Genomic DNA, 23,930 nt, shown 5'->3' with positions numbered 1-23,930 from the left:
TGTCTGTTGTCAAAGTATTTTATTAAAGGGAGAAACTAAGATCTAACTGAAAAACTCAAGACTTGCTTACATAAAAGCACATAGTGATGGCTGGGTTCCTGGGGCAGCAGGCAGCCAGGGTTTACCTGTTTTCCTGGGGCCACGGTACTACCGGACCCCACGTTGGATAACCCAGCATCCTTCTCCAGTACTTGGCTGTCTCAGAGCAGCAAGACTAGGCAACCCACTGCTTACTAAATGAGGTGAGGTGGGTTAGGAATTCAGGATACAGTTCACACCATGATACCAGCTAATAAGATCAATGTCAAGTCAGTGCTATACTTCAGAGTTCTGACCCAAAGCAGTAATATAGCACCTAGACAATAATCACCATAAAAATGTAGTTAACATTGCATTTAACGGACTATGGCCCTCATCATGACCCTAGCAGTCTGCGGTAATATGGTGGAAAGTACTGCCAACAGGCTGGCGGTACTTTCTACCATATTATGACATTGGCGGTTTGGCTGAAACGAAACCGACAATGCACTACACCGACCACCATGGCGGTAACGGCCGCTGGGCTGGAGATATCGGTCTCCAGCCCAGCAGCCATCACTGTACCACCTGCGTGATAATGATCCCGCTTACCACCATGGTTTTAGTGGCTTCCTTACCACCACTAAAACCATGGCGGTAGGCAATATCAGTGACAGGGAATCCTTTCCCTGTCACTGATAGAGGTCTACTGGTGTGGCACTGCTGCTGGCAGCAGTGTCACCTTTCCGCCATCCGCCGGCATGGCCACAGCCTGATTTCCGCCATCCTTCTGGCGGCCATCCGGCTGTGGTCATGATACAGCGGTCTTTTGGCAGCCGTCAACTTGGCGGTAGGCGGTTTTTACTGCCAATATCATAATGAGGGCCTATGTTGCATGTGGTTTCACCACAATTCTTCAGCAATGGTACCAATACTTGTATTGTAGTGTTAGGGTTCAGCAGCTGATTGGAAGTCAAATGTCCCTGTTCCACCCACTGTCTTACCACCCAAAGCAACGGAAATGCTCATCCTTCCTTGGCAAGAAAACAGCTCTGGTGGTGTCAGGGGTCTGTATTTGGGTGTCTGGTGTCTTGCCACAGTTACCACTGGTCCAGTGGTGGTGCTGGTCCACCCTGATACTCTCATATGAATCAAAAGAGGTAGGACCTGTATCTCAGAGCCCACTGGTCACAGTCAACAGTTTTAATAGCAGGGTAGGAAGCCAGCTCTTTATATGGTGTACCAAAATGATCTATACTGTGCAAAGAGACAAGGGGGTTTCCTTATCAGAGAACAGGGCCTTGCTCTAGCAATACCAAAATGTTTTTTAGATGGCAGTGTTAATGAGCAGGTTAGGTTTATCAAAGAGGAGTGTTAGACATTTACAATAGGTATATAGGTAAAAAGTGAATCACACAACCGAATAAGGGGTTCCACACCGATTTGCAAAAATGACAAGTATCTTTATATACATTAAGGCACCAGAATCAATACAATCAGGTAATTACATTTTGCAAGAAAAATACTTTCAGGTTTCAAAAGTCAACACAGTGAATTTTTCAGATGTGGCAATGTTATCCTATGGAGGAAAAACAAATATACAGTTATAGTATAGCAACTTATGAGACCAATCTCCTGGACTTAAGGTGAGTATGGTGGCAAGGTCCAAGGCTCACAGCAATAGGTCACACTGGGCAGCACTGGGGTGGCTAGGTGCAGAGGTGCAGTACATCGTTGGGTACCAAATGTTAGTCAAAGGGGATTGGTCCGGTTGAAAAGAGGCTGCATGTTTAGACTGGGAGTCCAGTCGAAGTGAACCAACAAATGTGTTCACATCTTGAGATTCTTGGGGACTTGTGGACACCTTAGGTCTTCTTCATGGGCCAGGGTCAGCAGGTGCAAAGGTGTCTTGAGGGATTGGGTTTTTTCAATCTGGATCACTAGCAGCTGAGGCGGCCTGTGAACAGAAGCTGGCGCCCTTGTTGTTGAGTCTACAGTGGGCAAGTGCAAAGTGAGCTTTTTCTCTGGAGGGCCGGGGGACCATGTTGGCACAGTTGGCCCCCTTCAGCTCAGGCTAGGCAGCGCGGATGCAGTGGTGTTTTCCAGTGTCTGGATTTTGTGGTCTGGAGTCCTCTCAGGTCTCTTGGGTTGCCAGCAAGATGCAGGGAAGCAGCTCTGCTACTCCACGGGAGTTCCTGGGTCTATGCTGAAGTTAGGCAGTCCTTTAAGTCTTTTGTACGTGCAACAGCTTGCAGGGTGAGACAACGTTGATGCACATAAGCAGGAACAGCAGACAGGCCAGCAGGGCGGGATCCACGTCAGGTGCATCTTCATCAGTCTATGCTTTTGTGGCTCTTTGTGTCCTTCTTCTTCGGTCGGCTGGAATTCGATTTCCTGGTGCTGGGGGCTCCCTGAAATACTACATTTAGGGGTGTTTGGGGGAGGGAAGGGTAGTAGCCAATGTGCTACATACGTCTGGGGTCACTACACCCCCTAAATGACCACGTCCTGTGGGAAGTAGGCATAACCCTGTCCCGTAGTTCCTAATTCTCCCAACATTAAGAAGGCAGATTTCTAAATGTTGTGTCCACATCAGGCATCTCACCTTAGGGGTGGGACTGACCACCACCCAACAGAAAGAGGGTGGGGGGTTATCCCACCAGAGAAAGTCTTAGGTAATTAGAGACAAGAGCTACCCCAACCCACCAAGATTCTACTTGGACATGGGGTAGGAGATAAACATAGGGCAAGGAAACAGGCTCTCCAGAGCTACACTGAAGATGTCCCTTCCTAACACACATGAATATTACATTTTAACTTATAACATACAGTGATTGCTTAACTATGAGTGGATTTATCCTGGCTGGCTCTCGCCATGAACTTATCCTGCTATAGGAACATCATTCATCCTTTAGATTCCAAACTGGATAGAGAGGAATATTATGTCATGGGCAGCTATTCATCTATAATTCATTAATTCCATGGCATTCAAAAATCCTGATGTAAGGTCATTTTCTCTCCTTGACCTCCCCTCTTTTGAACAGCCCCCTCAAACATGCGGTCTGTGGTCACCAAATTAATTTAAGCCATCTCTTCATAGACCATCTGTTTTCCAGTCTGACTCAGTCCCATATAAACTTTGCTAGGTACCCTCACTTACTGGTGCATTCATTCTTAGCAACTGCATCACTCATAGACCAAGTTTTTCTTAAAACCCTTGATAGAGATTCACATTTGTATAGACTTGATTTCCCACTCTGTTTCTCAGAATTACCCTCTCATAGACATTCTTTTTCATAAACTGTTTCCCCAAAAACCACACCCTCTGGCTGCTTTCAAATTACAGACTCTCTCAGAGACCCATTTAGGAGACACTTCAATCAAAAGGCCCCCGCGGGCATACTATCAGACCCCCCTGTATCCCTATTTTCAGCAATCAAGAGACCTTCACCTCCTTGAGGTTCTTGTCATTTTTATCTGCTTACTTTCATTCATCATATACTACATGTAGCCTCTAGGCTCCTCTCAAACTCTGCCTCTTCCACATGAAAGCAGTTACAGAAACCTTCCCACATTCCTTGGAATTGAGGAAGGACTTGGAAAGCCCAGGAATCTACTCTCTAAGTTTAACAATTCAACCTTAGAGACCACTTATTTTGTATACTATTTCACTTATTAATCACATCATGTATTTTATGTTCCTGCTACATACACGTCCCTGCTATATAATGTGAAATGTCACCATAATGGGGCACACCACAAAAATGTTGCCAACGCACAATGGTTGTGTTGTATATTCATAATCAATCTTGTAGAAAAAGAACAAGTACTTTTTCTTAAAGAAAGGGAAACAAACGATCTGCACGTACCTGAAATCCTGTTGGACCTGGGGGCCCTTGCTCTCCTCTTTCACCTGCTGTACCCTAGAGTGATAAATGAAAGACACAGACATCAAGAATAAACAAGAGTGTGAACACATGCAATGCTTGCATAGGCTCAATAGGTACAAGTACACAATTGCTTTGTTTTATCCTCTTTTACAGGTAAATAAAAATCTTGTGACTTCCTTTTATATCCATTTGTCAATAAAAAGTGTGGAAGTGGTTTATATTTTAAAAAGCTATTACCACAGCTGTGTGAAAGGTACTTTTTCCCAAAATGATGTAGTTTTCTAGACTTGCTATGATTATACAAGCACTGAGGTAAAGCAGACTACACATTGTCAAATTGTTGGATTATGTTTGGCATGAAGTGTGCACATCTAATATTCTTAGGCATTTCCCTTTTAACTTGTTATTGCCAGCAATGTACAGTTCTGCAATGCTTAAGACTAGACTATTTCATCTATTCAACGATATGACTCAATACTATGCAATGTATCTTAGTCTTCCATCTTAGTCTTTGATGGGCACACAAAGAGAGGAAACTGATTATTTCTGTGTATGCCTAATGGAAAATCAAGTTAACATACTACTTTGAAAGCAATAACTTTTTTTAGCTCAACTACAACATATGCAGTTACATTTAGGACTCCCTCATTGCTGCATTTCAAATGGGTATTGACTGTTGGACAGAGTGGTCAGATGACTAAAACATCTATTAGATTCGGAGGTAGGGTATTATTTAGGTTTTGGCTCAATCTCCCTCAGGCCCATGGTAGTGCGCTCACCATGACTGACGTTGCTACTAATATGGTGGGCATTTCCATCAAAACTGCTCCAGGTGACATAGCAGGAGCACTTTGAGCACAAATCATTGCAGAGTGGGCTGCAATGTCACGCAGTCTCAGGTTTGAAGATGAACTTTGGAGGCCCTGTCCTAGACAGGGCATTTCAGTGTTTATCATCTGACAGCCCTGTGGTGAATGGGTTGCCAGCTAATGGTTTCTAATGGCAGAACCCGCCTAGGCCCTGTCATCTGAAATCAGGTGGTGAACCTACTTCTAAATGTGGTGCGATTGTCTACAGGTTTTGTGCAAGAGGAGACCCACCAACATACAGTGATTCTCCCACTCCACCAAACTCTAATTTACCGGATACGATTACTTTGACTTACACTGTGAAACTACGATGAAATATACAAACATGAAATGAAGTTACTTGTGTGGGGCTGCTTTGATGGATGTTTTCCTATCAGTGCAAAAAAGAGACTTTCAAGATGTGAAATGAGGAATGCATTGGAGTGATGTTTCTCATGCCTTTGAAAATCTCAGTAATGTGTTCTTGGTTAGACTGTGAAACTACAAATAGGCGGACATGTCCATTTGTGATAGGTCAAATAATCTATGGGCATGACTGTGATCTGTATACAAACATATCTATTTATTTATTTATATATTTACCTGGGTTCTTGATGTAGAACGCAGAGTGCTATACATAGAACCATGCAGATTTACAGTGAAAAAGTAAGTCATAAAAACAGGATTTTAAGTCTTTGTAGTGAAGATCTGTGGAGTACAGATACAATGGTGTACAAACAGTTTTAAGCTTGATGAATGACCAATCTCAAATATAGCTGCACACCATGCCTTCACAGAGGAAAGGGTATTGTCACTCAAGTTATCACAGTAGTATAGAGCAGATTATTTAACAAATAACTGACACACTGTGATTTTAAGTGGTTTAATTAATATTAGAATGTTGCCCTATGTGTCAGAGGGCTAAAGGCTTATACTGTGCTCAGTCCGGCTCAAAGATCCATTATGTGTAAAAAACATTTTTTTTTAAATACTAAAATTTGAAAAATAACCTTTCCTCCTTGACTCTTCACTCCTTTGCTTGTTAGTTCATAATAGTATGACAGGGCATGTGCAAGCTCTGCTGGGATGGGAGGAGGCCGAAAATGCAATATCACAGTCTTACATCAAGGAAACCTTCAGCTGTGCAAAGGCGGTTGCCTCACTCAAAAGTCACTTGAAAAGTATGGCTATCAAAGCTGAATCAGGTTTGGTGGAAGGTCCTAAGACAAACCCCAGTGACAACTTACGGAAAACACCACCTCCACACAGACATGATCAGCTGGCTGTAAGGCCCACCCCATTGCAGACCACAACCACTGGGAAATTACTTAACATTCAAAACAACATCACTCATTTGGGCCAACAAACAGTTGAACAACTCTTTGACCCCCTTAATCAGTAAACTCAAAGTCACAGACCTAAGTCTGCCCACATAAATCTATTAAGGGAGGGTAATTGCAAGTGTGGCACCACACAAATCACCATTAAGCAAATTAACTGGATGCATGTAATGTGCATGAATAGTTATAGAAACCATGGTTAAATTGATAAACAATCCCTCATTGCATTATCAATATATTTTGTTGTGACATAGACAGTATTTATTAACTTTAGTATATTTGTTCCAATGGTAACTTACCGATGGGCCAACAGGACCCGAAGGACCAACTTCTCCATCCTTGCCAGGAGACCCCTACGCCAAATTAAAGACAGTTTAAACCAATCTTTTGATTAACAATGGATATTACATAAACATTGTATGAGTGTGATACTTACTCTTTGCCCTGGAGAGCCATTGTTCCCTAGTTCACCTGCCTTTCCTGGATCTCCCTATAAAAAGAATCATTGGAGTTATGTCCACCAATGAATGTCAAATTGTATGATGACAATAGAAACTGAACACATTCACATGACTGTATTCTTACACTGTTGCCTTTAGGACCAGGAGGCCCCATAGTCCCAGGTTGTCCTCGGATTCCTATTGGACCAGGTGGGCCAGGTCGGCCATCTTCTCCTGCAGCTCCCTGCAAAAATGCAAGTTCATACATTTTAATGGCAAGGCATTTAGATGATTTATGTCCCTCATGTTATTTCTAGTACACTAAATAAAGCAGTAATTTCAGTGTCCAATTAGTGTGCATGAAAAAACTGTGCAGCGATTACATGTGATTTTTTTAAAGAATGATATCATCTGATTTCTCATGAAGAATCAGGATAACAGGATAACAGTTTTCTTTGTCTGTGTAGTTATGTATTAAAAAGTAAATATACCCACACTAGGAATATGTTGGCCTAGCCATATTCAAAATTGTCTTTTTTGCTATAAATGACCACACATATTGCAGTATTATTTAACTGAAAAAAACATGCAAGTGATAGAATGTACTAAGTTGCTCAGGCACAATATATATATTATATCAGTATAAAATTGCAGCTTTTGTCCCAGCAGTTAATAAATATAAATACCTGGGTGGTCAAATAAAGGAAAATGTATTCTATGCACTTTAAAATCAAGTGATAAGTTGTCCAATGCACACAATTGGGATCAATGTCAAATGTGAAAGAGTTGTGAAGGGGAGAATTTTCTTTGCATGCCTCTTGCTTTGATGATGAAGTTGCCAATTATATGTGTCCAGAATGTGTATATTCAAAATGTAATAACAGAAGGATTCCATTTATAAGAAGTAATACATCTGAAAATGGTGTCCCCTACATACAGGCTTGGATGATGCTCAGCAGAGATATTAAGATAAAAGCAGCAAAGCGGACACTTGTTTAATGTGGAGGTTATAGAGGAAGTGGCTGGGGCGCAATAGCAGTAAAAAGTAAGAAAAATGCAATAGACAAGTTAGAGTCTCAAATGTTAGAGCAATCATAGTAAATATAGGCTACAAAAGAAACACAACAGCATGTGTAATCAATTATCCTGTTCTATTCTATGCTTCAATGTCTCTTCTTATTGTTATGTGGGAAATTAATTATCATATCCTGGTATTACCATATATCAAAACAACTACAAGTATAAAACAAGACACAACCTGTATGTCTAGCATGAACAATAGCAAAACTTACCAGTGGTCCCGGCTTTCCTTCAGCGCCTTGAACACCAGGATTTCCTGTGAGACCCTATAAAAGGCATACATAAACTTGTTAAGATTGCACTTGTACACATGACTGTATCTATCGGGCAGCACACTCTTCTCACACAGATCTCTACTGATGTTTGGGAACAGCTCAGTGACTATCTCTTTCACTCTGTCCTTAGCACCCTTACTCTTCCGTTCTCGCTCACAAATCTTGTGTTCTCTTTCTATCTCTTTCTCTCTCTCTGGCATCTCAATCTCTCTTCTCTATCTCTCTTTTGCTCTCTCTCTCTGTCTAAGGTTTTAGTGACACATTGAAATCTATATATTTTCTACTATTTAGCAACAATATAGTAGCAGGGAGCTGACGTAATTTTGTAGTGCCTTGTTCTATTTGCTATTATATATAGGCACACCCGCAGTCCTCAACATAATTGATCTGAATGACATTACAAATTCAGGGCAGATATATGTATAGCATAACTTAGATGATTTAGGGCCTGATTTAGATCTGGGCAGAGGGAATACTCCATCACAAATGTGACGGATATCCCGTCCACCATATTACGATCCCCATAGGATATAATGGGATCATAATACGTTGGATGGAATATCCGTGTCATTTGTGACGGAGTATTCCCCTCTGCCCAGATCTAAATCAGGCCCTTAGTCATCTTAACTCTGTTTGCCAAGAGTAACAAACCATTATGCATGAAATAATGTGAGGCTGTGGACTAAAAATTGTACATTGATGCCACCCTACACTGCATTATTAAGTGCCCATGTCTTCTCATATTGGAAACCATGCCCTTATCACCCAGATGTACCAGCATACTGCACCAAGTAAATAAAGACATTGTGGGGTGAGGTATTTACTAGGTATAGCAAATACCTCACCCAAGTTTGCTTTTGGAAATTCAGAAAATGGGACATGCATTTAACAGGTATTTTCCCTGGTATATTTTGCCAAGTTTGACATCTTGAAACTTACTTGGTGATAATTGTGGAGAGGGGAATGGGCTGAAGGGCAGGGCGGAGGAGAGAGAATAAAATTACCACAAAACCTAGATTTCCGCCATAGCATTGTACTTTTAAAAATTTTGCTGCCCACTTAAAATCAGGGCCTTAATCTTTTAGGGCTAACAATAATACCATTTCAGCTGTACTGCTAACAGTGCATGTTCTCCCCACTTAAAATAGCATGCATTTAGAATTAGAAAGGCAAAGAAAAAAAATCCTTGTTGAAATCATCACCGCGTCTCATAAAGCTATAAAGAGAAGAAAGCCTGCTGACACCGCTTACTGTTCTCTCCTAATCATATTCAAAGAAGAGTAAAAACAATATTTGGATCAATTTCTTTGGAACACAGACATTGGGTGTACATTGTGTCTGTCACCTACTGTACTGTGGAAAGAGAGCGTTTAAAAACGACCTGATCCTCCTACAATAAAATTTTGAAAACATGTTCTTACCCTTGCACCTGGAAGGCCAGGTTCACCGAGGCGCCCAGGATCCCCTTGACTCCCTTTCGGGCCAGAAGCTCCTGCCAGACCGCGTTCACCTTGAGCACCCTAAGAGAATGACAGAACAATCAGAAATGGAGGAGAATTGAAGTAGTAAGGCCGAGTGTACAAAGAGGGAATGTCACTGTATTAAAATTAAAATGCTGGCTTATTGCTCTTTAAAGATTCTGGATGTTTATCGTTAGCCTAACAAATTAAGTAATGAATTTTCTACAACCAGGTGTCCCACAGCAGGGCCATCTTTAGCGCTGTGGTGCAAACTGTAACAGTCTCCCCCCTCCCCAATTGGCCTCCTTCTCCGCAAATTGCCACACTACCACACCCCAGCAGTGCCCGTTCCCTTCCCATTGCCCCACTCTCACAAGCATTTCATTTTTTATAGCGCTACTCATAGTTCACTAACAGTTCAGTTCTGTGTTCTGCATGGTACAAGTACTTTGCAGCAGGCACATTTTCCTTCCTCACTACTTAATGATGAGTCAAAAATGCCACTAGGCAAAACTCTTTCGATCTCCGCAGCACCTGTTTCTAACACAAGTTACTTTTAAACACAGCACCCACCCACCTGCGGTCAGCGCCAGGAACAGCTACACCGGTCCAACACCCTAAAACCTGCCCTGCCTATTGCAATCCTGGGCCCAGACTCTGAAAATACTGCAGTGTGATTTTATGAAATTTGTGCATTTCAAAATCACTCAAAAACCTTAAGAACATTCTACAAAGTTACCCTGGAAAAAAGTCATACTCAGATTTCCCTTAGAAATTGTCCCTAAAATAACAAACACTGGAAGGTTATATACTTGCTAACACAATCTACTTGCAACTACGAAACTTCAGTTTAAGGTTGTTCATGGTTCCGTAAGACAGTGAAATTGGTGTTGTGTCACATTTCAGATTTTTGGATGTTAATGTAACTGCCATGAAAATTGTATTACCTTTGGCCCTGGGAGTCCATCGGATCCTGGGAATCCACGGTTTCCAGGGGCTCCCTAATGACAAAATCATCATGTACGTGAGAAAATAAGCCAGTGGTAGTTATGACATTTGGTTCCATTAAAGACTGTATACTGAAGCGGACATCTAGCACCGTAACCAGCTGAAGTAGGCGAAAAACAAATATTCACTCATTGATGCAAAACAACATAAAGGCACCAGATTTAATTAAATGAATGGACAAAACAAATATGAATGTGGTTCAGCTGAGACACACGACTATCCACCATCTCCACTTTTTAACATTGTTTTAAATAATGTTCTAAATGAGAAAGGCCAGCATTATGGCTAAAATAATAATGCTGCTTGGGCAGTGGTAATGAGAGCTCATTAAATTTTAGAATATGAAATGTTCGTTAAAATACATGTTACGCTTCTTCATGCCATTCCTCACGCAAAACTGCCATGTGTATTGTGTTGCTATTAGAACTGATTTGAAAAATAGTCTACAAACCACTTTCACCCAAGGTGGTTTGATCAAAGCAGCACAGCCAGTTTACAATAAAGTTATGTTATGCACAAATTGTATCTGAGCGCTGCCACTACACATTTAGCACTACTGAGAACTCTTGATTCGGGTATATATGCCTGTGTAGTTCTGGCAACTGAACTCATTTAAACTGATACACAGACTTTGGGTTTTGATAAAAGTCTGAATGTATTTCAATGGCATGCACTTTAATTTGACTGCATGAACACAGAGTACATTAAAATAAATTAGTTGATGTAGTTTTGCACTTATCCGTCCATTCTAGTGAGTTTGTTATTACTCAGCATCACTCTGAATCTATTTTGTCCGGGCCGAACATATACAGTATGCATTCTGTAGTAGCAAACTATCAACTAAACAATACGAAATACAGTAACAAATATATATCCTGTTAAACCTCTCTGGAATATGGAATCCATTTAGTGGAATAAGTATTTGATGAATAGACCGGAAATATCAAATAATGCATTAATAGATTATGTGCACAATCAAAAGGTTGAAGAAGATGTCTTACCCTTTCTCCAACAGGCCCAGGAGGGCCGGCAGTACCAGGGTCTCCACGAGTACCTCTTTTTCCTTCTTCTCCCTGAGGGCCTATTGGACCCTGAAGACCAGATGGACCCTGTGGGAAACAATAACAACTTCCTAATTCCTACTGTACTTTTTTACTTCTTCTAAACAAATCATCAGCGTTTCATACTCATCATCCTAAAGTAATATTTTTATATTAATTAACCATGTTTGAAAAACATATTCATAAAGATCGACCTGTAGTGCAAAATACTGTAGGTAAAATAAGAAGGGTGGCAGAGAAATCAAGTTGCACCTGCTTTCCAACTGGAAATGGTCGGATCTCCTTACTAAAAGAGGATGAGGCAACCAAATTATAATGAAAGGAGATCCTGAAAATGAGCATCTAAACCAATCTGTAGATGATGACATATATGTTTGACTGTGGAAATGTGGGACTGTACCCTTTACGGTGTAGAAGAATGACTCAAATCATTAGAAAGAGAAGAAGAAAGATTATGCATTTTAAGACAAGAAAAATGATGCGACTCAGAGGTATAGCTCTTTAACGGGGTCCTTGATAAGGAAAACTCAGCTTCACACAGGAATTCTCCTAAAGATTTCACTGCTTCAAAACACATTGTTATAGAGTAAGTACACAAACGGCCCAGATTTTTTTATAATTAAACTTTTATTAATCGAACCAATCAGAAACAGTTTGCCGAACAATATTTACAGGATTATTGCTTAACCAAAACTCTAAAGGAGAAGTGGAGATTTGTAATTGGAGACATGCAGATTATTGCTCACATATTACTTACAGGTTCCCCTTTTGGGCCTCCTTCTCCCTTGAACCCAGGCACTCCAGGGTCACCCTGCAAAACAAAATGAAATAAGCACAATCTATTTTTGAAAGATATAATTTGCAATCTAGAATCCTACCTTTTGATAAATTAATGAAGGAATTTCCTACTCAATGATGACCTCACCAGAGAGGCGAGAAATAGACATACGACAGTACTGGGAGAGTTGATAAAATGCCCAGACATATTTTTCTCAGGGCTGCATGCAGTACGGCCTTTTCAATGTTTATATAACATAATCTTTCAAGAGTTTGCATTAACAACTTCAACAACTATTGAAGTGAAACCTTTTTAATCCACTCATATTCCACAGAAAAAGGAGAGTCATAATGACTACTTGAATGACATGATGCTTGTTGGGGAGAAAGTCATACACACAATTATGGAAATCTGTGCCAAATTCCTCATATATCTTCTGTCGGGGTCTACACGTCAGACTTATAAGGCCTTAGTGCCACCGGAGCATCACTTTTGTGATGCTTGGGTGGTGCTGTGCAGTGCGCCACGTTTACAAGGTGGCACTTTGCCACTTTTTGTGGTTTATCATCACCTTGTAAAACTGGGCACATCCTAAGGAGTTTTCTGGGGCACAGACGCGTGCAATGGTGTTGCTGTGTGCGATCCACCACAGCACCTATTGATTTTGGCGCTTCCCCAGATTTAGAAAAAGGCGTGAATCTGAGGCAGTGCCAAAAACTAACACCACTCCAGGGTTGGTGTTGGCATGGTGCAACGAGGAGGATTATGTTTAATCCTCCTTGCTTTTGCTTTTTCCCTGTGTGCTTTCTGCAGCACATATAGAAAGAGCAAAAGGCAATGAATGATTGTTTATGTGCAGAAAGGTGTTACATACTGCATACAAATATACATTCAAATATGACGTTTTGGTACTTCCATGTGTTCTACACTATGCAGCACACATAGAAGTGCCAAATCACCATTGCGGATTGTTTATGTGCTGGAAGGGACACTTTCCTACAAATAAACAATCAATCCCCTCAATGCAGACACCCTTGCACTATGGTGCAAGGATGCCTGTGTTGGCCCTGGCAGCTAAAGTTAGCACCGGCACATGGAGCAACACAGGGGTTTGCTGTATTTTAGTAAATATGGTGCATCCCTGTGTTTTTAAAGTGCTGCAGCGTGGCACTGAAATGTTTAGCTCAGCACAGTGCTGCACCACTTTTTAGTAAATCTGGCCCTATGTATGTTTCCACCAGTGAGCTTCATTTGCATGCAAGCCCAATAAAGGTGAACATTCATTACCATTAAGAGCTAGGCTCTGACTTTGAAGGGGCACCCGAAGTGCAATTCTCCTTGCAATATATGTTCCCTCTCTTTAGGTTATCTGCAGATTGGCAGTCATGACAGCATAAGCCTTAGTCTGGCAAACAGGCCTCATTTCAGTACCCTTTTGGGGAAATTAGCAGTTCCCTCCTGGTAAAGTCTGTTTAGTATCTTGCCTTTCTGAGCCATTGGTTTTGATGATGTCTGGCTGTGTGTATGCATCTTGTTTTCACATGTAAGCCGGGGTGGGTGAATGATGGTGGTTGCATTAGATGGTAGTCACCTTTGTGCTGGCAATATCCGTCCTGGGCATTGGGAACTGCACATATTCAACTCTTCCCCAAACCTACCTGGAGTGGTATGCTGTCAGACCCTTTGATGCAGCCACAGTTCAGTTGCCAGACAGAAACCGACCCCTCCCCTTTCCTGTGTGAAACAATTCTATATTTCAGCTAAGCTAACCTGAACAAGTCTCACAAAGGGAATCAGGGCCATATGACTTGAAGAGATTAAACTCGCACCATACACCTCTCCTTCTTAACTAAGAAGGAGCAGATGGGTGGGGAGAAGCCTGACCATGAGAACCATGGCTGTTTCTATCTAGAGCTCTGCGAGGCCCACTGGGACCACATACTTAAATTCATGCGGAGACCTGACCACGGAACATGTGAGACTGAGTCTTGATTACTAAGAGACCACTGGGGAGATGGAGAGTAAAAGTGTGGGTGAGGGTACATGCTGCACCTAATGCCAGCCTAGAGGCCTGCAGAGATGGCCTGCAATGGCTGGGGTCCTGGACCGTTACCAACAAACCTACGATTGGAACATCCATGACTGAGTCCGGCTTCCTGCAACTATGCCTTACACAAAGAACACACTCCTGAAGCAAGGTCACTTCAGCCCAATAATGCCCAGCCCAACAGCAGTAAGGGGAAGGGACATGCAGAATAAAATGATCTTCCTCTGCACCAGATGTTACACAAATAGGACCTGTGAAGGCAAGTGAAAACAAGCCTGAGCTTTCCTGATTTGCTGAGGGGTCCAAGGAGGGATGACAATTTGGGCCATTACATCTAGGCCTGAAATATCCACAGATGTCTGCATCTGCCTGTGTGGTGAATGATGCTGCTCCTCCTATGGCCGTCCTCCACCACCACAATGTCCACACCATAAACTAAAGCTCAAATACTAGGAGCTCATGCCACAGACATTGAAATGCCAATTCCTGGGGCATTTCTGCTTTATTTCATCAGCATCTGACACTACAAAACACAGAGGTTTACCACCTAGTGTCAAAACACTGCACACAAAACACACCAGATTCCTGGGGCCACATTCCTTTTAAGTTGTGGTAATGACCACTGTGACAAAACACTTATTATTCCTCTTTATTCCTTGAGGAGACTGAAGAAGAGCAGTAATCTACATTGCTGCATCCTGCCCTGTTACACTCACAGACCAGTGTAATTGCCTGTAGAGTCAGTGGCAAACAAAGCCAACCAAAATACAACAACATTGTTTTAATAACAATATGATTTCCTACACTTATCTAACCATCAATCATGGACACTGCCCCACTGCTCCTGTATGTCAGTGCACCACTCTATGTTTACCTGCTTCTGTTTGAAAGTTCTATGCTGACTGACTGGCCATGCTGCTGACCTTTTACTGACCTGGCACCATTATTTGTTGCACTTCCTATGACTGATGGTATTATTCGGTCCAGTTGACTTTTATAAATTACAATTACAGTTATAGTTCATAAAAGAAGCAGGCAGAGGGAAGTCGACCCCTCTCCCCTTTGGAAAACCATAAATCTTCTGACAGCAATTCAGAAGCCATACTGAAATCATAAAAGTAAGCTCAACTGTGTCTAACCTGGAGTTCACACTGGGATATGAAAGATCCAAAGACATCCACTCCACAAGAGTGAACATTGCAGACTTTCAAGCCCTGCTGGAGAACAAAGTGGGTGGAGAGTTCGGGGTTCATGTTGGACAATATACATGACTAGGATCAAGATGTTGGCCAACAGCACTAAGAACTCATTGCTTTAGAAGACAGAGCTTGGAGAGCATACTTCCATGGCTTTACGGACGTCTTGAAAAGAGACACAGAGGGCTACCTGATGACCTTTCTACCTGAGCTTCTGGGCGTGGAGTTCTCAGCGCTCCTTGAATTTCAACAAGCTAATTTGACTGGGCCTTGCTGAGTTGAAAAATCCAACCCATCACACCCCATAAATAAATACATTTTCAGACACCATCAAACCCGACAGGTCATCCAGGTAGCCAAAAACAAGATTCATACACTTGCAAGAGTCATAAGAAATACATCTTAGCAGACTTCTCTTTTGATGCTAACCTCAAGAGTGGAAAACATTCCTGGCATTAAGACTGGGCCTGTGACCAAAAGCTCTTAAGCATGGCCTACTCATCCTATTGTTAGAGTAGACGATAAAATGAGGGAATTTTTAGACCCAGATGAACTAGACCAGTTCTTGGACTCAGTAGACTCCTCAGACTTGGAGGTTTAGCAGCCCATGATGTCCACATCTGCAGATGACAGACAAAGAAAGCCTTCTCTTGCCCAGCAATATCCCGGGCATTACTGGACGTCCTTCTGACAAAGAAGGCAGAATTAAATCTAGATCATTGCAGAAGACCTCTGCAGTAGAAGGGATGTAATAACAAGGCACAGAGAGTCAAATCATATGTACTCATAATGTAATGTCAGCCCCAACATAGCTATATGATGTTGTACCACACTTGAATTTCCCCCAAGCAGAGGGGTGGTTTTGACCTACTACTTACACAATTGCTTTAGTCCCTCTCTCCCCTCTTACTGGCAAAACTGCTTGACTCCAAAGGTACTCTCTCTATTCTGACTACCCGCCTCCTCTTTTGGTTGCAGATAGGTAAGCACCATTGTGTATAACTGCTTCATGTGGCTAGTGCCCATGCACACACAGAATGGCTGTCCTCTGTAGGAGCACTATCATGTTGCAACCCATTGCACCTTGTGCCAGCTGTGCCTATGGTATGATCACAATATCCTATGGTCAGATGGTTCTCTCCACAGTTCATGATGTGCTACAAAGCTGGTGCCCCCTGGCAAACCCACAGTAGAAGTCTAGCTCACCTGAAAAGATTATTAAAGATCTACTCTGAGACTCTTTCTTTCTATAAAGTCCACCTTATTTACATTCATTCAGTGGTATAACCACAGTGCTACTGTAGTTCTGATACACACAGGTCTGAACTACACTGTTTCATAGGTGAGTAGATAGTCTTAAATTATGAGTGCTAACCACAGGCTCCCATAAACTACACACAAGCCAGTTCCTCTCAGCATCATTTCAATGAATGCAAATGAGAGATGGTTTTCCAAAATTGGCTATGAAAAAGTGGACATTGCACTCTTGTGTGTCAGGCAGAAACAGACAAACTAAGATGTGTTTGGGTGGGACAGGTCATAGGCAGAAATTATGATAAACTATAAGAATATCAAATGCAGCATTCAGGCATATACAAATCCCAGAGGGTTGATTCTATACAGAAATTCAGATGAAACATTTGAAAGCATAGTAGGAGATGTGAGGCTGTTATATATTGCCAAAAGGAAACTGCAGAGCAAGATAGTCATCATTGGTTCAACTTGCAAATCCAACTTTACATGTACACCCTTTTACAAAATCCAATATTTTTCAGATAGATCTATTCTGTCACATTTGGGCCCATATTTATACTTTCTTAGCGCCGCATTTGCGTAATTTTTTGATGCTAAAACGGCACAAACTTGCAAAATACAATTGTATTTTGTAAGCTTGTGCCGCTTTGCGTCAAAAAACGGCGCAAATGCGGCGCTAAAAAAGTATAAATATGGGCCTTGGTGTCTGATCCTGCCATTTTAGACATATAATTCTTGTTGCATCTCAGTTACCAAGAATATACTTTACTGGCATGTGCCCATGGCTTCAGTTCAGGGATAGACTACTTCCTGACACCAGGCACAATTTTCCCAAAGATAATTTCAGGAAAGGCAGCATTTTTGACCATGCACCAGTTATGCTGACCCTGGATGCGGATAGGATATGTCGCACATTGAAGTCATGGAGGATGAATATTTCTAAATCTAAATTGCTGAAGTAGAAAATACAGCCTCAAACCCACTTATAAACCTATTTCAGCAATATAGATGAGTTTTGACTCCAGCGCAGATACTATGAGCAGCAAGAAAAGACACTTTTCAGGAACTAATAATCAGAGAAGAAAGGAGAAGCCAAAGAACATAACAGATTTATTGTTTAGTACCCTTTTGAGACAAAGTGATACTACTCCAAATGCACACACCTTGGGCCTTTTGGGAAAGGAGAAACTTGCTCTCACTTCCTTCTTGTACCTAAAGCTGAGTACACACTACACAAATTCTATTGCAGAGACTACGAATGGGGTGAAAAGATGAGCCACCTGTTGGCAATCCAACTGAAAGAAAGGGAAACTAAAATGATGATTTATGCACTCCAAGATGACACCAGAATTTTATATGATGTGATTCCAACAAATATAGAAACACTGGTAGCTGAAGGGGATTTCTTTTAAATATCCACTTCAAAGATTATCGGATGTGGGTCAGGAACCTGAGCGGGATGAAATCTCACTTCAGGAAATCGAAGAGGCCATATCAGAACTTCAAAATAAAAAAGCCCCTTGGGGGAACAGCTTTTATAAAATTGGAGGTTCCTAAATAGCTGACCTACTGTACAAAGTCCTGTCTGAAACTGAGCAGAAGGGCTCCTTACATGCCTTCTTGAGCAAAGTAAAATCTTGGCCGATACCTATGTTAGAAGCCACCATCTTGATTCATAAGTCCAAGGTGGAATTTGCCTTGGTGGATCTGCATGGCACCATCTGTGGAAAATCTCCCATAGGCTATGGTCTTCCAGAGACTGCCATGAATATACAGTGGCCCTAACCCACAATGAGGAAACAGCTTTCATTGGGGAGGAGTACTGTTACCCGTTTTGTAATCTTGAGAGATTCAGTTTGGGATGTTCTTTTATCTACAAAGTGAAGTAGCTTTGCATCCACCCCATGGCCCAAATCACTTATTGAGGTTTTATATCAATCCAATTCCTTATCCTGTTAGGTGTAGGCAAGGTTCTTCTTCTGACCCTTGCACTTTCTTTTGGCCTTCAAGCCATTAGCCGTTGTGATAAGACACACATCAGTTAACCAGGAGCTCACAATTCCCATCTGAGAAATGAAATCTCTGCTCAGTGAGAACAATATTATGCTCACTATTACTGAGCCGCTTAATTCTATATGTGCATTTGTGACATTTATTGATATTTTGTTTCTTTGGGTTACAAAATTAATTGGATAAAATGTGATGTACCCTCAATGGCATGCATAACTAACAAAATAATTCTAGAAGGACATAATTTCTAATTGATGACTAAAAATTTGAATTATCTTGGAATATCGTTGAACAACAAATGTCCATAGAGTTTAAGTGTTGGGATGCTTTATAACTATAGTTTTGGGGGTAAAAGCAGGTCATCAAAATGGTGACCACTCCATGGTTTATCTATATGCTACAAATGCTCCCTATCTTGGTCTCCAGACATATTTTGCAAGCAATAGATTAAGATATAAAACTTTGTTTAGAACTAAGATAGACAACAAGTATGGAAGTATGGTACTCCAAAATGTACATCCACGCTTCAGCTAGAGGTCTGAATCTCCCAAATATAGAAAACTACCATTCAGCCATGTGCCTACCCCATCCAACATATCCAGTGCAGATGAAATGGGCTGCTCTCTATACTGCGCTAACTTGGATTTGGAGAACCTGACTACTCAGTGCAGATCATTCAATATCCATTTAAGCAACATACACCAGTTAGGAAAAATATATCCTCTCACTAAATCTTTGATTATTGCCTTCATGTACATATAGAGACAATGGAAAATACATCCTGAGTTCCATAAACACTCCCCAATCTGGCAAAACGCAACATGTAAAATAGGTAGTCAACCAATATTCTGGCAGTCCGGAGTACAGACAATCCAACATCTGTTCACTGAAACTAAACTCCTTGACTTTGGTAACACAGTACAAGATTACTACCTAGAAGTGGGAAAGTGGTAGCAGTTAAAAACACTGCCTAGACAATGCCATGATATCCCCTCTGTAGTGCCCACCCACAAGACCCATATATGAACATGTGTTACGCTGGGGGTAATCAAAAAGATGCAGTACCTGGACTGTATGACATATGGAAATGTACTCCAACATGACACACACACACAGCTCCTAAAGGTAAATTGCAAAGGTGACTTGAAGTTGACTATCCCAAAGATGTTTGGCCATCAGTGTTGAAAACATATGACTAAGGGTCAAGGGGAAGCACAGCATAAATGTACTACCTACAAAATAGTCAACAATTGCTACAGGACTCCTCCCCACATTGTTGAAGCAGGTGTGGGTCATGAATTGACCTCCTGGAGATGTGGTCAGGCCATTGGTATGCTCTGTTATATACTGGGGTCTTGCCTACCATTGTTTCATACTGGACAGACGTATGGCCCACTCTAACCACTTAAAATGCGGTCACTTTCCAACCATCAATGAAACTTATTCATGACCATCAATTAAACTAGCACTTACTCATGACATTTCTGCTACACGTGCAGTTCTCTAGTTTGTGGGTGAAATCTGCATATTGGCCCACTGGAAATCCATCCACTTTCTTACTCATGATGCATGGTTGAGTGAGGTGTTTGGGATAGCTTCATAAGTGAAAATTATATGCAGGACACAGGATGCCATGAATGCATTCAACAAAATTTGGGATCCGGTATTGAACAGTAGGTGATCCCTGTAACCCGAACCACCATGCACATTATTTTCTAATGTTTATATTTCAGAACAATAATATATTTTTCTCCTGTACTTATTGAATTCCAACACACTACATTGGAGGGGTATATAGGTCCTGCTTATTGACATAGTTCCCAATATACTAGTTACAGAGATACCTATTCCCTTCTCGCACATGCATGGTTATTGAGAGGCTCGTATCTTATCTCTTCACCCTCAGCTTACACAAACTACATCTCTTCTTATAGGACAATTCCTTTCATGTACTTTGACCTGTGGTTGGAACGGCTTTATTGAACTATTAGAATATATCTAATGGTGTTTCCTCTTTATCTTTGCCTTTTCTGTCTTCTACCCCCTTTGTTGTTCTGAGTATCTTTTCGTGCAGATGACACATGTGCCTAAGTATTACAGACTTATACTAATGTCCTTATAGTGTTTTTCATGAGAACTGTCTGTGGGTTCATATATTTCACACCTCTGTCATACTTTGGCAAACATAATAATTGTAATAAAAAATTCCTATGGAAAAAAAGTGGAGACAACTTGGCCATTAAAAGAAGACAATTGCCTACACCTTGAATCTGTCAGCACCAAGGAGGACTTGTACACAAGCATAGGAGAGAAAAACAAGAGATAAAGAAGGGGTGGGACTACTGCTGCTGCACTGACATTCTTCTTCCCTCTCCTTCCCGATGGGACCTGAATTTCTGAAGTATGTGGAATCACAATGCAGCTGGATATAGCAAGAGTTAGAAAACATAAACTACCTGCAGAGTTGAAGTGTGCCTACCTTCAGAAAGTGTTGTGATTTACTTACAGCAGCAAGGGTCTGCTAAAAAAAGGGAACTGCATAGGAACATGTTGTAGGATTGAGAATGCATAGGAGCCAAAATTTGCCGACAGGAGCCTGCTTGGGTCCTCGCTTCCTATGTCATGGAGCAACAGAAAAAGGTCAGCTGCACCCATTACTCTATATGACCTTTACTCTGCAGTCTTTAACATGCAAGTAAGTTCCATTCAGGCAAATCTATTTTTTGGGTTTTACTACACATCTTTCACCATGCAGTAGTATGGTAAATGTGCAGGGATAGGTAAAGGAACTTTAGGGGTGATTTTAGGGTCAAGGGGTGGGTAGAGGTAAAGGGAGGTATGTGTGATTATAAGGTCTGGGGTCCGTAGTAGCAAACTGAGATAAGGATGGTGTAAGAAGTTGGCTCTGTATGTGCTATTTCAAAGTAAGGAATAGCATGCACAGAGTCCAAGGGTTCCCCTTAGAGGTAAAATAGTGGTAAAAATAGATAATACTAATGCTCTATTTTGTGGTAGTGTGGTCGAGCAGTAGGCTTATCCAAGGAGTAGTGTTAAGCATTTGTTGTACATACACACAGACAATAAATGAGGTACACACACTCAGAGACAAATCCAGCCAATAGGTTTTGTTATAGAAAAATATCTTTTCTTAGTTTATTTTAAGAACCACAGGTTCAAATTTAACATGTAATATCTTGTTTGAAAGGTATTGCAGGTAAGTACATTAGGAACTTTGAATCATTTCAATTGCATGTATACTTTTCAAGTTATTCACAAATAGCTATTTCAAAAGTGGACACAGTGCAATTTTAACAGTTCCTGGGGGAGGTAAGTTTTTGTTAGTTTTACCAGGTAAGTAAGACACTTACAGGGTTCAGTTCTTGGTCCAAGGTAGCCCACCGTTGGGGGTTCAGAGCAACCCCAAAGTCACCACACCAGCAGCTCAGGGCCGGTCAGGTGCAGAGTTCAAAGTGGTGCCCAAAACGCATAGGCTTCAATGGAGAGAAGGGGGGTGCCCCGGTTCCGGTCTGCTTGCAGGTAAGTACCCGCGTCTTCGGAGGGCAGACCAGGGGGGTTTTGTAGGGCACCGGGGGGGACACAAGCCCAAACAGAAATTTCACCCTCAGCGGCGCGGGGGCGGCCGGGTGCAGTGTTAGAACAAGCGTCGGGTTCGCAATGTAAGTCAATGAGAGATCAAGGGATCTCTTCAGCGCTGCAGGCAGGCAAGGGGGGGCTTCCTCGGGGAAACCTCCACTTGGGCAAGGGAGAGGGACTCCTGGGGGTCACTTCTGCAGTGAAAGTCCGGTCCTTCAGGTCCTGGGGGCTGCGGGTGCAGGGTCTTTTCCAGGCGTCGGGACTTAGGTTTCAGAGAGTCGCGGTCAGGGGAAGCCTCGGGATTCCCTCTGCAGGCGGCGCTGTGGGGGCTCAGGGGGGACAGGTTTTGGTACTCACAGTCGTAGAGTAGTCCGGGGTTCCTCCCTGAGGTGTTGGTTCTCCACCAGCCGAGTCGGGGTCGCCGGGTGCAGTGTTGCAAGTCTCACGCTTCTTGCGGGGAGTTGCAGGGTTCTTTAAAGCTGCTTCTTGAAACAAAGTTGCAGTCTTTTTGGAGCAGGTCCGCTGTCCTCGGGAGTTTCTTGTCGTCGTCGAAGCAGGGCAGTCCTAAGAGGATGTAGAGGTCGCTTGTCCCTTTGGAAAGCGTCGCTGGAGCAGAGTTCTTTGGAAGGCAGGAGACAGGCCGGTGAGTTTCTGGAGCCAAGGCAGTTGTTGTCTTCTGGTCTTCCTCTGCAGGGGTTTTCAGCTGGGCAGTCCTTCTTCTTGTTGTTGCAGGAACCTCATTTTCTAGGGTTCAGGGTAGCCCTTAAATACTAAATTTAAGGGCGTGTTTAGGTCTGGGGGGTTAGTAGCCAATGGCTACTAGCCCTGAGGGTGGGTACACCCTCTTTGTGCCTCCTCCCAAGGGGAGGGGGTCACAATCCTAACCCTATTGGGGGAATCCTCCATCTGCAAGATGGAGGATTTCTAAAAGTTAGAGTCACCTCAGCTCAGGACACCTTAGGGGCTGTCCTGACTGGCCAGTGACTCCTCCTTGTTGCTTTCTTTGTTCCCTCCAACCTTGCCGCCAAAAGTGGGGGCCGTGGCCGGAGGGGGCGGGCAACTCCACTAAGCTGGAGTGCCCTGCTGGGCTGTGACAAAGGGGTGAGCCTTTGAGGCTCACCGCCAGGTGTCACAGCTCCTGCCTGGGGGAGGTGTTAGCATCTCCACCCAGTTCAGGCTTTGTTACTGGCCTCAGAGTGACAAAGGCACTCTCCCCATGGGGCCAGCAACATGTCTCTAGTGTGGCAGGCTGCTGGAACTAGTCAGCCTACACAGACAGTCGGTTAAGTTTCAGGGGGCACCTCTAAGGTGCCCTCTGGGGTGTATTTTGCAATAAAATGTACACTGGCATTAGTGTGCATTTATTGTGCTGAGAAGTTTGATACCAAACTTCCCAGTTTTCAGTGTAGCCATTATGGTGCTGTGGAGTTCGTGTTTGACAAACTCCCAGACCATATACTCTTATGGCTACCCTGCACTTACAATGTCTAAGGTTTGGTTTAGACACTGTAGGGGTACCATGCTCATGCACTGGTACCCTCACCTATGGTATAGTGCACCCTGCCTTAGGGCTGTAAGGCCTGCTAGAGGGGTGACTGACCTATACTTGCATAGGCAGTGAGAGGCTGGCA

General features: G+C 42.4%; 1 protein-coding gene across 1 annotated transcript in view; it reads right to left on the bottom strand.

Annotated features, from left to right (window-relative positions):
* COL5A2 (collagen type V alpha 2 chain) overlaps positions 1-23,930 on the bottom strand; it is a 325,125-nt gene that overhangs the window by 65,590 nt on the left and 235,605 nt on the right. Inside the window, exons 22-30 of the mRNA XM_069225929.1 lie at positions 12,178-12,231; positions 11,361-11,468; positions 10,299-10,352; positions 9,313-9,411; positions 7,829-7,882; positions 6,682-6,780; positions 6,533-6,586; positions 6,396-6,449; positions 3,888-3,941 (exon numbers count right to left, since the gene is read on the bottom strand). Coding sequence (XP_069082030.1) covers positions 3,888-3,941; positions 6,396-6,449; positions 6,533-6,586; positions 6,682-6,780; positions 7,829-7,882; positions 9,313-9,411; positions 10,299-10,352; positions 11,361-11,468; positions 12,178-12,231 — 630 coding nt within the window. The remainder of the gene's footprint in view (positions 1-3,887; positions 3,942-6,395; positions 6,450-6,532; positions 6,587-6,681; positions 6,781-7,828; positions 7,883-9,312; positions 9,412-10,298; positions 10,353-11,360; positions 11,469-12,177; positions 12,232-23,930) is intronic.

This window comes from Pleurodeles waltl, chromosome 3_1, assembly GCF_031143425.1.
Source record: "Pleurodeles waltl isolate 20211129_DDA chromosome 3_1, aPleWal1.hap1.20221129, whole genome shotgun sequence".
NCBI lineage: Eukaryota > Metazoa > Chordata > Amphibia > Caudata > Salamandridae > Pleurodeles > Pleurodeles waltl.
This window is presented reverse-complemented; position numbering and strand designations above follow the sequence as displayed.